Source organism: Balaenoptera acutorostrata, chromosome 8, assembly GCF_949987535.1.
Source record: "Balaenoptera acutorostrata chromosome 8, mBalAcu1.1, whole genome shotgun sequence".
NCBI classification, from domain to species: domain Eukaryota; kingdom Metazoa; phylum Chordata; class Mammalia; order Artiodactyla; family Balaenopteridae; genus Balaenoptera; species Balaenoptera acutorostrata.
Window position 1 is genome coordinate 26,761,943 of NC_080071.1, and position 14,457 is coordinate 26,776,399.

The 14,457-nt window shown below is 35.3% G+C and overlaps 1 protein-coding gene across 1 annotated transcript in view; it reads right to left on the minus strand.

Annotated features, from left to right (window-relative positions):
* Positions 1–14,457, minus strand: part of LOC103006793 (sodium channel protein type 3 subunit alpha) — a 114,691-nt gene that overhangs the window by 47,982 nt on the left and 52,252 nt on the right. Inside the window, exons 12-14 of the mRNA XM_057550940.1 lie at positions 9,405–9,695; positions 2,781–3,128; positions 1,605–1,737 (exon numbers count right to left, since the gene is read on the minus strand). Coding sequence (XP_057406923.1) covers positions 1,605–1,737; positions 2,781–3,128; positions 9,405–9,695 — 772 coding nt within the window. The remainder of the gene's footprint in view (positions 1–1,604; positions 1,738–2,780; positions 3,129–9,404; positions 9,696–14,457) is intronic.

Genomic DNA, 14,457 nt, shown 5'->3' on the forward strand with positions numbered 1-14,457 from the left:
TTGGAAGTTCATATTAGTTTAACAGACTTGAGAAGACAATCCCATTAAATATTTTCACAATATATTCATTAAAAATGTCAAGTAAAGGGCTTCCCTGGTGGCGCAGTGGTTGAGAATCTGCCTGCCAATGCAGGGGACACGGGTTTGAGCCCTGGTCCGGGAAGATCCCACATGCCGCGGAGCAACTAGGCCCGTGAGCCACAATTACTGAGCCTGCGCGTCTGGAGCCTGTGCTCCGCAACAAGAGAGGCCGAGACAGTGAGAGGCCCGCGCACCGCGGTGAAGAGTGGCCCCCGCTTGCCCCCGCTTGCCGCAACTGGCGAAAGCCCTCGCACAGAAACGAAGACCCAACACAACCATAAATAAATAAATAAATGAAATTAAAAAAAAAATTGTACTGTGCTGAATATAAAATAAATTTTAAAAAAAGTCAAGTAAATAGACTTTCTCCTTTAATTAAACAGAAAATAAATACTTTGAATTTAATATTTTGCCTCAAACTAACTTAATTACCTATTAAATAGGTAATGGGTCATTAAATTGCTATATTTTCTTTATCAAAACAGAATTTTAAAGTAAGCTTTATAGAACTATTAAATATATCAAACAATTATTGTTTCTTTTGAAAGACCTTTTTAAGAATACTGTCTAAAGCTGTGATCCTTATTAATATGTGTGACCCATTCTTTCCTCTCTCTGTCTCCACATCAGCACTGATCTTCCACACACTGAGAATGTAGTATGTCCTTCTTTTTAATATAGATTTAGACCCAAATCTAGTTCTGTTATTCATAGTTACTCATATTTTTCAGAATTTTAGCTTAATATATTAAAAAGGCACTAGTAATTTAATGGGTGAAACCTATTATAATTATTATATGCCCATTTGTATATCCAGTACGCCAATGGGATAAGATACAAAATGTAATTGAAGTTTTCTAAAGAATTCATATTAGATATGACTTATAAATGATTTATAAAATAGCAGTACTAATATAATATTCCTCCAAACTTGAAGAAATGGGGACTTAATGAATGAACAAGGAAGTAATAGTTGCTGCGCATTCCTGTGTATCAAAATCAACAAATATTTGTGTCAGCTGTTCATTGGAGGAACGTAATGGTTTCTGTGTATGTGGAAGATGGAGGAAAAAATCTTTTTTTAGGGTCCCTGTCGAAGTGGAGCACAGGTTTTGATTTCTCCAACTCATATGCCTCCCCAACCCATCACTACCTCCATGCCTGGACAACAGATTGAAGCTTGAAAGAGATGTTTCCTTGTGCTTCTACACACCAAAACTTAAAAAGGCAAGTTTTTACTCTAATTGCTTAAGGATAATATAACATAAGGATAAATCCTCACTGATGAGGTATCAAGTGGTGAAATATCGCTCTTCAGATGAGAACCAGAATCAAAAAGAAATAAGGACAATATTAATTTTTGTAATCAATGTGATAATAGTGTATTCCATATATTATCTGCTTAGGTCTATTATACAGTTTTGATCTTGGGTAACTGACTTGCGTAATTCTATGGGAATAAGTAATAGTTCCATAAAGTATATAATCATAGGAAGCTGACTATCCCATGACCTTCTTCTTACCCTCCATTGTGTTAGTCAGGATGCTGGCTATGCTCATGGCTCTTTGTCTTCCGGAGGAATCCTCTAGCATCTCCATTGAAATCTGGTAAGAACTTAGCCTTCTCTTTCTGATTTCTGTTTCAGTGGTGGTACCCTGCAAACCAAACACTGCTGGCTCAAACCACCCTTTTCAATGAATAATACAACACAACATAGCATTTCTATGGAAAGGCATGCTACATGCAGTTTTCCCAAGTAACAATTTTCAAGTAATAGTAAAATACTAAATTTATTATTTAGTTATAAATACTTAAAACAATCACAGGTGATACCCTGAAGGGTTAAAACAAGAATTTACCAGTTGAATGCAATTATATAAGGCAGTTATGTTGCAGAAATATTTTAGTTTACCTGTTGGAATTTTCAGGGAAAATTTTCATAAGCCTGCCAAAGTCATATATTATTCCATTTCATTCAAATGCAAGGTATTTTAACTTATCTCAATGATTAATAATCAGATCAATCTTCCCCCAAAACAAATAATAGTATTATATAGTCTTAAGGCTGAATTATTATCTTTGAGGCTATATTGAAAATATTGACATATATGGGCCAATTTTTTTCCATGCACAAACACAGATGTACAATGAAATGTGTGTGCTTTCCTGAGATTTCTTTAATTATTTCTATATGCCATCCTATAAGAAATCAAAACACTTTAGAGTCATTTAATAGACATCAAAACATTTTAGAGTCACCGTAATATTGACAGTTGTATGAAAAGTGCCCATTATCAATATATTGGTCATTACAATATTTAATTTTAAGTATATGAAATTTCCAGAATATGAATAGATTATTATACAATTCTGGGTCGACAAACATCTATAATAGCAAATTGGTTGTCAAAGTGCCCATTATTTTGTGCTGGTAGGTCTACTGAATTTGCAGATACGAGTTTCATCCCAGTCTCTAAAAACTGGGCTCTTTTAACCTAAAGCATTTGAAAGTTAATGGTCCCACACAATTCAGTTGGTTCTAAAGATCCTATTGTTTTCCATTCAATAAATCATATATTATTTTTAAGGACTTTAATTTTGGGGAAGCAGGATGGTTCAACAGGCTAAAATGCCCAGGCCTTGGTTATTTTAAATTGGTGTATAATGTCAGTAGAGCTAATTTATTATCTATTATCACCTCTGGCGGAAGTTGTCCAGTAGGTGAGGTTAGAGCTGACGGTCCACCCACCAAGGAAACCACACCATTGCAATCCACAGTGCTGTGCATCTTCCCATTTGCTGGAAGCCCTGGCACCATCCTGGATGACATACTGGCCTGACTAACGTTACTGTTGCGTCGCTCTCCGTGTCTGTGTGGCACAAACAGTGAGTCTCTCCTGCTCTCGCTGTCTTCAAATGTACTGTGTTCATCATCAGCAAAGTCATTTTCAGAACCAATGTCCTTTGCCCGACCTCTGAAGCTGAAAATACTTGTTTTGCTGTTGCGTCGTGGGGAAAACAGGGAGCCACGGATACTTAATAGAGACTGAGGAGAGAGCAAGGAAGAAAAGAATTGGGATGGGGGACACAACTATATAATAAAAGTCTTAATATTACAGAATCGATTTGCTTTTGGGTTAGAATAGTCTTGCTCTTAAACACAGGTAATCAAGTTTACAGAGAACACATATGTTTTGATATTTTAACTAAAGACCACAATGCAAATTTAAGTATAAAAGAGTAGTTTTTCTGATTAAGAATTCTGATATGCAATTTACTAAGTGCATGACCACTTCCTTTAATCTTCACTCTAGTACTGTGAGGTGGATTTTGTTACCGTAATGTTCTAGGAGCAGAACCTGATGCTGGAGAGGACAAATGATTCTTTTTGGTAGGTGGCTTTCACTCCTAAATGCTATGGTCTGAAAGGGCACACAACTTGGAAAACAAGTTATGGTTCAAGTGAGACTGTTGGCTTAAATTTAAAATATTTGTACCAAATATGTTACTTTTGGATAATGATTTAAAAACAAAACCATTGGGCTTCCCTGGTGGCGCAGTGGTTGGGAGTCTGCCTGCCGATGCAGGGGACACGGGTTCCAGCCCTGGTCTGGGAAGATCCCACATGCCGCAGAGCAACTGGGCCCGTGAGCCACAACTACTGAGCCTGCGCGTCTGGAGCCTGTGCTCCGCAACAAGAGAGGCCGCGACAGTGAGAGGCCCGCGCACCGCGATGAAGAATGGCCCCCGCTTGCCGCAACGGGAGGAAGCCCTCGCACAGAAACGAAGACCCGACACAGCCATAAATAAATAAATAAATAAAAATAAAATAAAATAAAAAAAAAAACAAAAAACTAAGGCACCATGCAGCTGTAGATTATAAAAAAAAAAACAAAAAAACAAAAAAACAAAAAAAACCCAAAACCATTATCTCTCCATTCTCTAATTTTGAGTTCTAAAAGGAAATTACTCTTTTTTTTCTGGACTTGCTTGTCTCTATCCACATGGGCATAAAAGTCACAAAATGTAACCTATGATGCTATCTTCTAAATTTGCTAACAGTTTCCCAAATGGCTACTAATGATTCACCTGTTTGGAGAGAATATATGTCATAGCAAACACAACAGAGAGAATGCCTAAATTGCTGTATAAATTACTATTGTTACTTAAAATTTAACACTGCCTTAAAAAAGTAACACATTTATACATGACTTTACCAATAAGGGTGATGTAGAAGACAGCTTATCCTTCTAATCTCAATTTAATTTTATTAAAAGGAACTGGATGATTCAGAAACTTTTAAAACTATATTTGTTTCTGAATAAATCAAGCAAACAGTTTCTGGTACTGGAAAATGAGGATTTAGCATGAAGCCCCTTCTTTCACTTTTTCAATGGACTTTAAATCAGCAGCACCAAATAATTCTGTGTTTACTTTAGCCTTGGTGAGTTTTCAAAAACATCTCTATTCTCCTGCAGAATCTTTGTTTGCTACCTTCCTCATTAACAACGACATTTCCAATATTCCCCTCCCACCCCCAGCGGTTTCTCATGGCCTGTTCTATCTCTCTGCATAGCCAGGGTAACATATATACATGCATACACATACATATGCATACATATCCATATGCCAGCAGGAAACATGCCTGGACTTTCCCTTTCTTCCTCCAAGCTTCGGTGTAAAACCAAAGAAAATAATTCTAGTGGAAAAAAATGTAAGAAAGGCAGACTCCCTCAAATTTATTTTTGGTCCCTCTGCCTAATTAGGTCATGCTGATTTTCTTAGGCTCCATTTTTCGTTTTATTTTTATGGCTTTTCCCTGCCTGCAAAGCACTAGAATAATCTTTTTGCCCTCTGTCTCAGTGATGTTCTGGAAAGATACTATTCATTGAGAAATGTGCTATTGCTTTGGATTTGGTTAGAAACAGTCACAGGAATTATTGACTGCCCAGTTTATCCAGCCTGAGACTGTGTGTATGTGATAGTTCATGCAGCAGGTTTGTTTACCCAATGTCAGACGGTAGTTAGACTGATTTTCCAGTCATCAAAGTGATCAAGAAATTAGACATTGTGAAGACATTAATTCAGCCCTCAGTAATAAGGAATGGTAATGTTTTTAATCTCTTCAGACTCAATTTAAATTATCAATATAATATTTGTATGTTCAGACTCATATTTGAAACCTTAGTGTGTTTTTTTAGGTCCCAGCTTTTTGGAATTGGGATTCAGTAAGCAGGGGGTAGGACTCTGGAATCTGAGTATTCAACATACATTCTAGGTAATTCTAATGTAGGTGGACCTCACCCTACACTCAGAAGAATACCAACTTTGTCTTACACTAATTCCTAGGATGGTTCAATACAATCATCTGAATGTACCTGTGTTAGAATACTGTCTTTGGAAACTGAAAATCTGTATACACAGTACTGGTTGGGAGTATGTGGTATGTGTGTACATCCATAACGTATCTGGTACATGCCTTTAATTTGCATGTTTTTATGTCAGGGTGTTTTCAAAGGCGTTCCAGATCCTTGGGTTTATTTGAAACTTCTGTTCACTCTTTGGAAAGTATAATAATGGGTGTGAGCACAGCTTTCAAGGCAACAGAGACTGAGAAAAGAAGATAGCAAAAATAGTATTGAGAGAAAATAAACCAAAAATAACACACTAGAAGATGCAGCAGAGTGGAGGGAATACCCACAGCTGTGGCAGCCCTTTTTCTATGGAAAACAAGCTTTTATGCTTTAAGGACCTACAGGCCATCTTTCTTTGCCTCAGGCATGCCAAAATATAAATTCCAGGCATCTTTATTATTTTGTTTTGCCTTGTTCCAAGAAGGTAAATCTGAACTCTTTTTCTTAATTTTCAGTAACAAAAGGGAAAATAGAAGAATTTCGGTGTGTAAGGCACAATCCTGCATGTAGGGAATGAACCTGAAGTGGACTGGGATGTCAAAATGGAAGATGCAGGGAATTTGAAGATATTCTAGTAGAAGCATGTGAAGTGAGAATTTGTTGGAAATACTCACTTAATAGCATTTCAAGTTAAATATATGTAGCTTATCAATGTTTTCAATAAGTCAACAACTACAGTTGGTTCTAGCTATAAAGCTTCTGGTTTAAAATACTCTCCTCATGTCCAGACAACATAGATAACATCTTTGGGGGGATTCACTTTCCATTGTATGCCTTTAAGTACTTTTTTATGTTGTCTAGGAACACGTATTATCTATTTAAGAATAAAAAAATGTAATAAATATAAAATAACATCTAAAGTTTTTGTTAGTAGAGGACAGGGTACCCATTATTTATGGCTTCTTGGCCTTAACATTGTTAGAAGATATATTTGTGTTGAACATTATGCCATGTCCATCTTATGCCTCCTATCCCCACTACCTCCACTGATTCTCTTTCCTTTTAGAGAGCTTGTTTACACAACCAGACACTGTAAAGTGCTTCTGGTATATTTTTGCTTGTGAGTTGTGGTGATGCTCTCTGCCTGTCTTTACTGGGATATGTAACTATCAATGCTAATAGGCTATTTCTTTTTCTTTTGCAACATCTACTATCTATCTATTTCATCTATCTATCTATCTATCTATCTATCTATCATCCTATCATCTCTTTCTCTCTGCCCCATCTACCTACCTCCCTATCTACATATGTCGCTATCTCTCTATTTACAAATATGAAATGAACTACATATAACGTATGTATGTGCCAATTTTGTTTTTAGTATTTAAACTCTGGCTTTCAGCTAACTTCCCTTTGCTGTTCCCTCTCTGTGGTTCACTCAACAGAGGCCTTCCAGCTGCTTCTTGAACATTCCGGGCATATTACCACATCAGGGCCTTACACTTGCTCTTCAGTGAGCCTGAAATACTCTTTGATGAGATAGCCTCTCCCCTTGACTCCTCGAAATCTTCGCTGAGATTTCTCCTTTACAGTGAGGGCTTCCCAACCCACCCTATTTAAATTTTTTTTTTTTTTTTTTACCACCGGTTAGTGTTCCTAGTTCCCTTTTCCCACTTTACTTTTTTTTCCATAGCACTTATCACTTTCTGACATAGTCTATAACTTACTTATCTTGTTTATTGTCTATCTCTTCCTTTAGTATAAAGTTCCATGAGGTCAGTGAATTATATTGTTTTGTTCATTGAGATTTTTTTCTAGAACTATTTCTTCCACATAGTAGGTGATCAGTGTGGATTGGCTGAGTGAACTAATCCACAAGCTTTTGGCTGAGTGAACTAATCCACAAGCTTTTATTTGAGCATTATATGATGAAACAGTGATGGAAATAGTGCTATTTTCAAAACACCTAAATATGTTCATGTAATTATTACTACTATGTGTATACATTTGTGATAACTGAAACTACTCAAAAATTTTTAGTTTCCCTAATTTGTAATTCAATGACCCATTTTAACTTAATAAGAGCTCTACTCTTTGTCACATAGGGTTTCTATATATTGCTTAATATATAGAACTCTTTAAGAACCCACAGCTCTTTAAGGTAGACTTATTACCCCATTTTACAGAAATTTTACAAAGTACAAGTGACTCGAACAAGGTCACAGAACTAATTTGGAGTGGAGATATGAACATAAGCCTTCAATCATTATGCTATAATGTCAAATATTCCTAATCTTAATGACTCCTAATATTCTTAATAATGCTATAATATCAGGAGTGAAGTTTAAGCCAGAAAATCTAATCTGAGAAATTAACTTGGCCTATTGAGCTTCAAGTTAATCCCAAATGTATTATACTCATGTGATACCATACTTTATATTTGTACTATGCAAGGTAATAGTTGGATCTCTTGATACTGGCATTATCTGTAGGGAAATGGTTTTTGTCTTATAAATTTTTGTGTGTGCATATATATTTTGTCCTAATATGAGAATTCAAGTTATAAGTTATTAATATAGAGTTTATTTCTTTTTAAAATTCTTACTTACATATTCAGTATAAACTGTAAAATAAACACCCATTGTTAACTAGCATATGCATTTTCCTCTCAGCCAAGAGCCAAACACTATACTGAATTTTGTGCTTATCACTCCATTTTTTCAAAAATATTTGTTCTTTATAAGACCCCTTGGATGATGTAGTTTTTTGATTTAACTTAATTATATAGCGTGTCTCGCAAAGCATTATCTTTAGGACATAATTCTGACCCAGATTAATACAATTAATAATAATAATTGAAGAGTTAATAATTCATAGCCCGTGAAATTCTAATGTAACCAGATAGGGTTCAAAGCCATAATTGTACTTATCACAGATTTCATAACTATTTACTCTTCATTATGCAACTGATAAAACTTATAAACAAAGAGTTGAAACTATTTTCCCTCTTTGACTTGATAATATGCTGAAGAATTGGGTACTTGGCATTAAATCAGAGCTAAAATAGACTGTCTTTAATTTAGTTCTCTTTGAGAGCGTTTAGGTCATAACTTCATTCTAATGTATCAAGGCATGACACCATATCAGCATAATGGAAGCTCATGACAGTATGGTTCTCATATCAAAAGATGAAAGCAGGGCTTCCCTGGTGGCACAGTGGTTGGGAGTCTGCCTGCCAATGCAGGGGACACGGGTTCGAGCCCTGGTCCAGGAAGATCCCACATGCTGCGGAGCAGCTAAGCTGGTGCACCACAACTACTGAGCCCGCATGCCACAACTACTGAAGCCCGCGTGCCTAGAGCCCGAGCTCTGCAACAAGAGAAGCCACTGCAATGAGAAGCCCATGCGCCATAATGAAGAGTAGCCCTCGCTTGCCACAACAAGATAAAGCCCACACGTGGCAATAGAGACCCAATGCAGCCAAAAATCAATCAATAAATAAATAAAATAAATTTAATAAAAAAAAATATAAAAGCCAAAATCCAGAGACATTTCTTTTCGAAATTCATACATATCTTGCATCACAACCTCAGATAATAAAGGCAGAAACCCATATGCAAAAAAAGTAGGTTCATTTGAGGTCTCAAAATGGAAAAGGTAAACAAGGGATTACAAAACTGTCTCCCTGAAGAAAAAAGTCTGATAGACAGTTTTCACTCCCCCTACCTCCCAAAAAAGCTGATTAAGAAAATGGTCTCAAAATAGTGCAATGCTTAAAACTGATTACCTTAAAATAAAAGTTATTAATGGTTTAATAAAAGTCCCTTTTAAAGACAATTTAGGGTATAAATTTAAATAATTGTATTAAATGTTAGTTCCCCATCCCTCACTTAAGTCAGATATTACAAAAAATATACCAAAATACAGCAATGACAAAACAAACTGGAGCACTTAGTAGAAAACCATACCTGATGAGGGGAGTAGAATTTCTTGTCACTCGTCAGTCGATTTCCATCCATGGAGAAAAGGAAGCTTCTTCTTTTGACACTGTCCTCAGATTCAGATTTGGGAAACCTGTTTCCCGCTCCTTTGTTGTTTCCTTCAAGATGCTCCCTCTGCCTTCTTTTCTTTCTTCGGTTCCTCCACTCCTTAGCACTTTTAGAGCTTAATTTTGATGCTTCTGAGGAGCTTTCCAAGAGCTCTCCTAACCCACCGATTCCACTGAAATCTCTTGAAGCAGCAGCTGCTGCTGCAACTGCCTGTTTAAACAAAGCCAGGCATTATTTACAACATACAACTTTGGAAAACAGTTGACTGTGATACAAATGTTGCGATTTAAGACTATTAACTATACGTGAAAATGATGTCTTCTGGTCATTTCATTGTGTTTTACTACAAGAGAGTTTACTTAATAATGACAGTTTTAAATAGTATAAAGCAATATGTTAGCTTATGCCTGAAGCCTAGAAAAGTGTGGTTTGGCACATCTTCTGAAGAGTCTTTTTTTAAACACTCTGTTGAGATTAGCTTCATTTCAGGGAACAACCGCTCTCTTAAAAATATCTTCTACACTTAAAAAGCAAATGTTCTCTAAGTGGTGGTTCTTGATCTGATTACTATTCCAATTCCATCCATAGGTTTATTCCTCCCACTTGTGATTGTGAACAACCTCGTGGTATTTTTTCCTTCTAAGTCTAGGACAAAAGTCTTTTTCTTTTCTTTTTTTGTGAACTCAAAGCATTTAAAGTGTCTACTCTTTTACCTCTAGATGGGAGTAGTGGGAACGTATTGGCTAGTTGATCCTCTTCCTTTATTTGAATCACATTCAGTATTATTGTTCCCATTCCTGGGGTCATATTAATCTCAGAGTTTAACATGATTAATTTATTAGATAGCACTTTTAACTTTAAATTTTAAATGTTTATATATTATTTATTATTATTATAAATAATAACAAATGATTAACATATCAGTCAGTAAGTACCTGAAATAATCACTCAAGGGATTATGGGTACTTCTTCAAATACTTTCTTTTCATATTTCATCACTAAATATACGTAAGCATTTTGGATTTCTGTACCTACTAAAGAAACACAGGAGGCCTAAGATGAAACATGGCATGCCAGATGTTTTGTATTTTTATTTATATGAATAGTAGTTTTAGATGGGCATTGATCTAACCATTAACTCAAAACTGAGTTCTCATTAAGTGTATTCCTGTTTATAAACATAAATGATTAAATTAGGAGACTATTGGTTCAACTCTTTACATACGTCATTACTGAATACAAACAAGTCTAATATAGCTACCATTTTGTTCTATCTTCTCCACTTAGACTCTAAGCTAGTTAGGAATTCTGTCAGTTGTGTGTGTGTGTGTGTGTCTGTGTCTGTGTGCACATTGCCTCTTCTGTCTCCTGACATAAAAAAAGACTCAATAAATATTTGGTGAATTAAGGTAAAAAAAGACATCGTGCTGTCAGTTGTCTTAGACACTGAGTGAGGGTGGGGGAAGAACAAGACATAATTAGACTTGACTTTTTAAGATCTCATAAAAACTATGTGTCAGAATGGTCTGTATAATAGAAACATATTTTAGAAAAGAAGATAAAACTCATATTGAATGCTTTGAAAACATGTGCTTTATGTTTCCTCCTTCTTGAGAAGCAAACCTTCCTAAGTAGCTTCCATTTCTGAATCTCATCGCAACTAAAAATTTTAAAAAAGGTTTAAAACTAAAGGTGCTATGATACAAATTCTCTGAGATTAACATGACCCCAGGGATGGGAACTATAGCATTACATATAGTACTAAATATATGTGTTAGGCTAAGCAACACATAAAATGTTTATTTTGAATACTATATTCATCGTGGAAACCCAGATCTAAGACTCGATATAGGACAATGCCTAACATTTAAATGAAACTTTAATTGCATATAATCAGATAACCAGATTATTTTATTGAATTCTTGATCATCAGTATCACTTTTAATATCATCAGTAATGAAAGATGAGAAATATTAAGGGCTCTTTATAAATATGAATGTTTAATATAAATGTGTCAAATATAGTGGATGAATGAAGTACTAATCTGTAGCAAGTTAAATATAGTTGCATAGTGCTTGATACATAGGCGATACATAATATACACCACTCCTTGAAAGAATGAATATATATATATATATATATATATATATATATTTCTTTTTATCCGAATAAAGTCAATTTTCCTTTCCATTTTGTATAGGCAGAAACACACAACACATAGTGCTAATCATTTATTGGCTTGTTTGTCGTCAGGAACAAAGGAAGTGGAAGTGGTGGTAATATTCCCTTGCCATAATTCTGAAACTCAGTTCATTTAAATCACTTCCGGAATTTGTTTTGCATAAGACATGATTTCCCTACCTATTGTGGGTAACAGTTGGAGTAACTCAAAACCGAACAGATTTGTAAGGCAACAATGGTAACCTCCCAACACAACACATTTTCTGTGTCACTCGTTAACTCAGATTTGTCACTTGTTCCACTTACAGGGATTTGCCAATTCCCTTTCAAAGGCAGGTGTTTCCTGTCACCTCCCATGTCTGTGTACCTGTTTATACCCAGCTCTGTGACATGGCCAATGTCCTGTTTACTTAGACTAATAGGGTTACTTTCACAACTGGCTTGCTGAATTCCTCTTGTAACAAATAACAAATATGTGCTAATATTTCCACAGGGAATAACATTTGCTTTTTCTTATATCATTTCTGTGTGATTCAAAATAGGCTCTATAACTTACTGTATCTGTGTGTCCTTAAAAAATAAAACCACATGACTATGTGTGATTATACTTCACTGTAAACATAAGATCCAGTTTTAAAATCCCATTTTAAAACTACAAGACATTAACTATACTTATTACAATTCTACCCCTAATTATATTGTATCTCTTAAATGCCACTATTTCTAATTTTGTCCCAAAGCTTACTCCTAAATTTTTCCTATCAGACCAATATATACTGCTATGGAATATGCTATGTTGGGCACTATTAGACGTTTAAAGATCACAAATTAAATGCCAAACACAATTATGATGATATAGGACAAAACATTTCTTTCTTTGTTGACTTTTCTCTCTCTGTCTTTTAAAGTTGTACTTGGTTTGTGAATCCACTGAGCTGAATATGAAATTTTTTTTCATGTCTAAACAATGACTAGCACTAGGAGGTCCTTCAACAGTTATTAAATAAAAATGGAAATGATGCTAGGCTTCATGAAGTCATTAGCTAGATAGTAGCTTTTGAAGAGTCAAAGGTGGTTAGCAAGACTCACATTACACTGGAGCACCAGTGATCTCATGGGTGGACTAACTCCCACCCCCTGCCTCCACTCCCTCCTCTCCTTCAACACTGACTATTTATTGGTCATTGTCACCTGCATTGTCAATAAGGAAGTAAAATTAACTTAGTCCTGTGCCATCCCAGTCAATATTAAAACACTGGGATAAGATACCCTAGAATCAGTTTAAATTTTTTTTATGTATGAAGCTAAAGCTGAGTCAAATCATGATTTGATCACTGTAATCCAATAACTGACTTTTAAGTGAAAAGAACTGACATTTTTTTAGCTGACCTAATTAGGATAGAGATAATTAAGTTCTTTAAACTTCTGTTAGACATAGTGCACTTTTACTGCTAAATTTAAAAGATTATACTCTTTTAATTGATGCCATATTTTCCCTAAAGTGGCTGAATTTCAGAGTACATTCTTACCCCTGTACTGTATGTCTGTTTAGTATCCTCAAGCATATCGCTTTGTCTGTTTTTATAAATGATAATAGAATAATCCAATGCTTTAAAATACAACTATGCATTATCTATCTGTATGTATACATGTATATTATTTCCTATAACATTTATTTAAGCTTTGAAATGAAGAAATTCTTTGCCCTGCAAATAGCTATCTTATTTCATTATCTTACAAATGTGTTTTATTTGTAGTGATCTGGAATAAACTTAGATACTTGAAATATAGAAATTTATGGGGCTTCCCTGGTGGCGCAGTGGTTGAGAATCTGCCTGACAATGCAGGAGACATGGGTTCGAGCCCTGGTCTGGGAAGATCCCACATGCCACGGAGCAACTAGGCCCGTGAACCACAACTACTGAGCCTGCGCGTCTGGAACCTGTGCTCCGCAACAAGAGAGGCCGCGATAGTGAGAGGCCCGCGCACCGCGATGAAGAGTGGGCCCTGCTTGCCGCAACTAAAGAAAGCCCTCGCACAGAAACGAAGACCCAACACAGCCAAAAATAAATAAATAAATAAATAAATAAATAAATAAATAAATAAACTCCAATCTCTTAAAAAAAAAATTATGGCAAGCATGATGTATACTTTATAATATAGATTTTCAAGTATCACCAAATTTGTTTATGGCTTTTCTTATAAAATCAATAAACTATAACCATGATACTGCTCTGTGTCCAATGGTAAGACGAAGATTCCAAGGATTTACTGACATTCGAATAATGCTTCAAATATTTGGAAACATTCATCTGAAAAAAATCACTATGTACAAAAGTTATTTGGACTTCTGCTTCTGATCAAGATATAGTAACAGCTCAGATTTGCTCTTCCTCTGAAACAACCACTGAAACAGACTAAATACATGTAACAATGGTTTTGAAGACACTATATGAATGGGCCATTGGGTAGAATTTTCAGAAGGATTTTCACTTAGTAGTAGGGAATAATTAGCCTTAGATAAAATTCTAAGTTCTACCTAAGAAATCTTCAAAGGTTTGAAGATGGGAAGGATCAAACTGTTTATAAGTAATTTAACTATGCTCCCAAACAAGGATCGAGAATTTTTATAGGAATACAACAACATCCAGCACCCCAAAAGGTAAAGTTTCAGACGTCTGGAATTTAATTGAAGATTGTCAGAAATGCAAAAAAAAAAAAAAAAAAAAAAAAAAATCAGGAATATATAACCAAAAATGAATAAATTATGAAAATTGACCAAGATCTGACA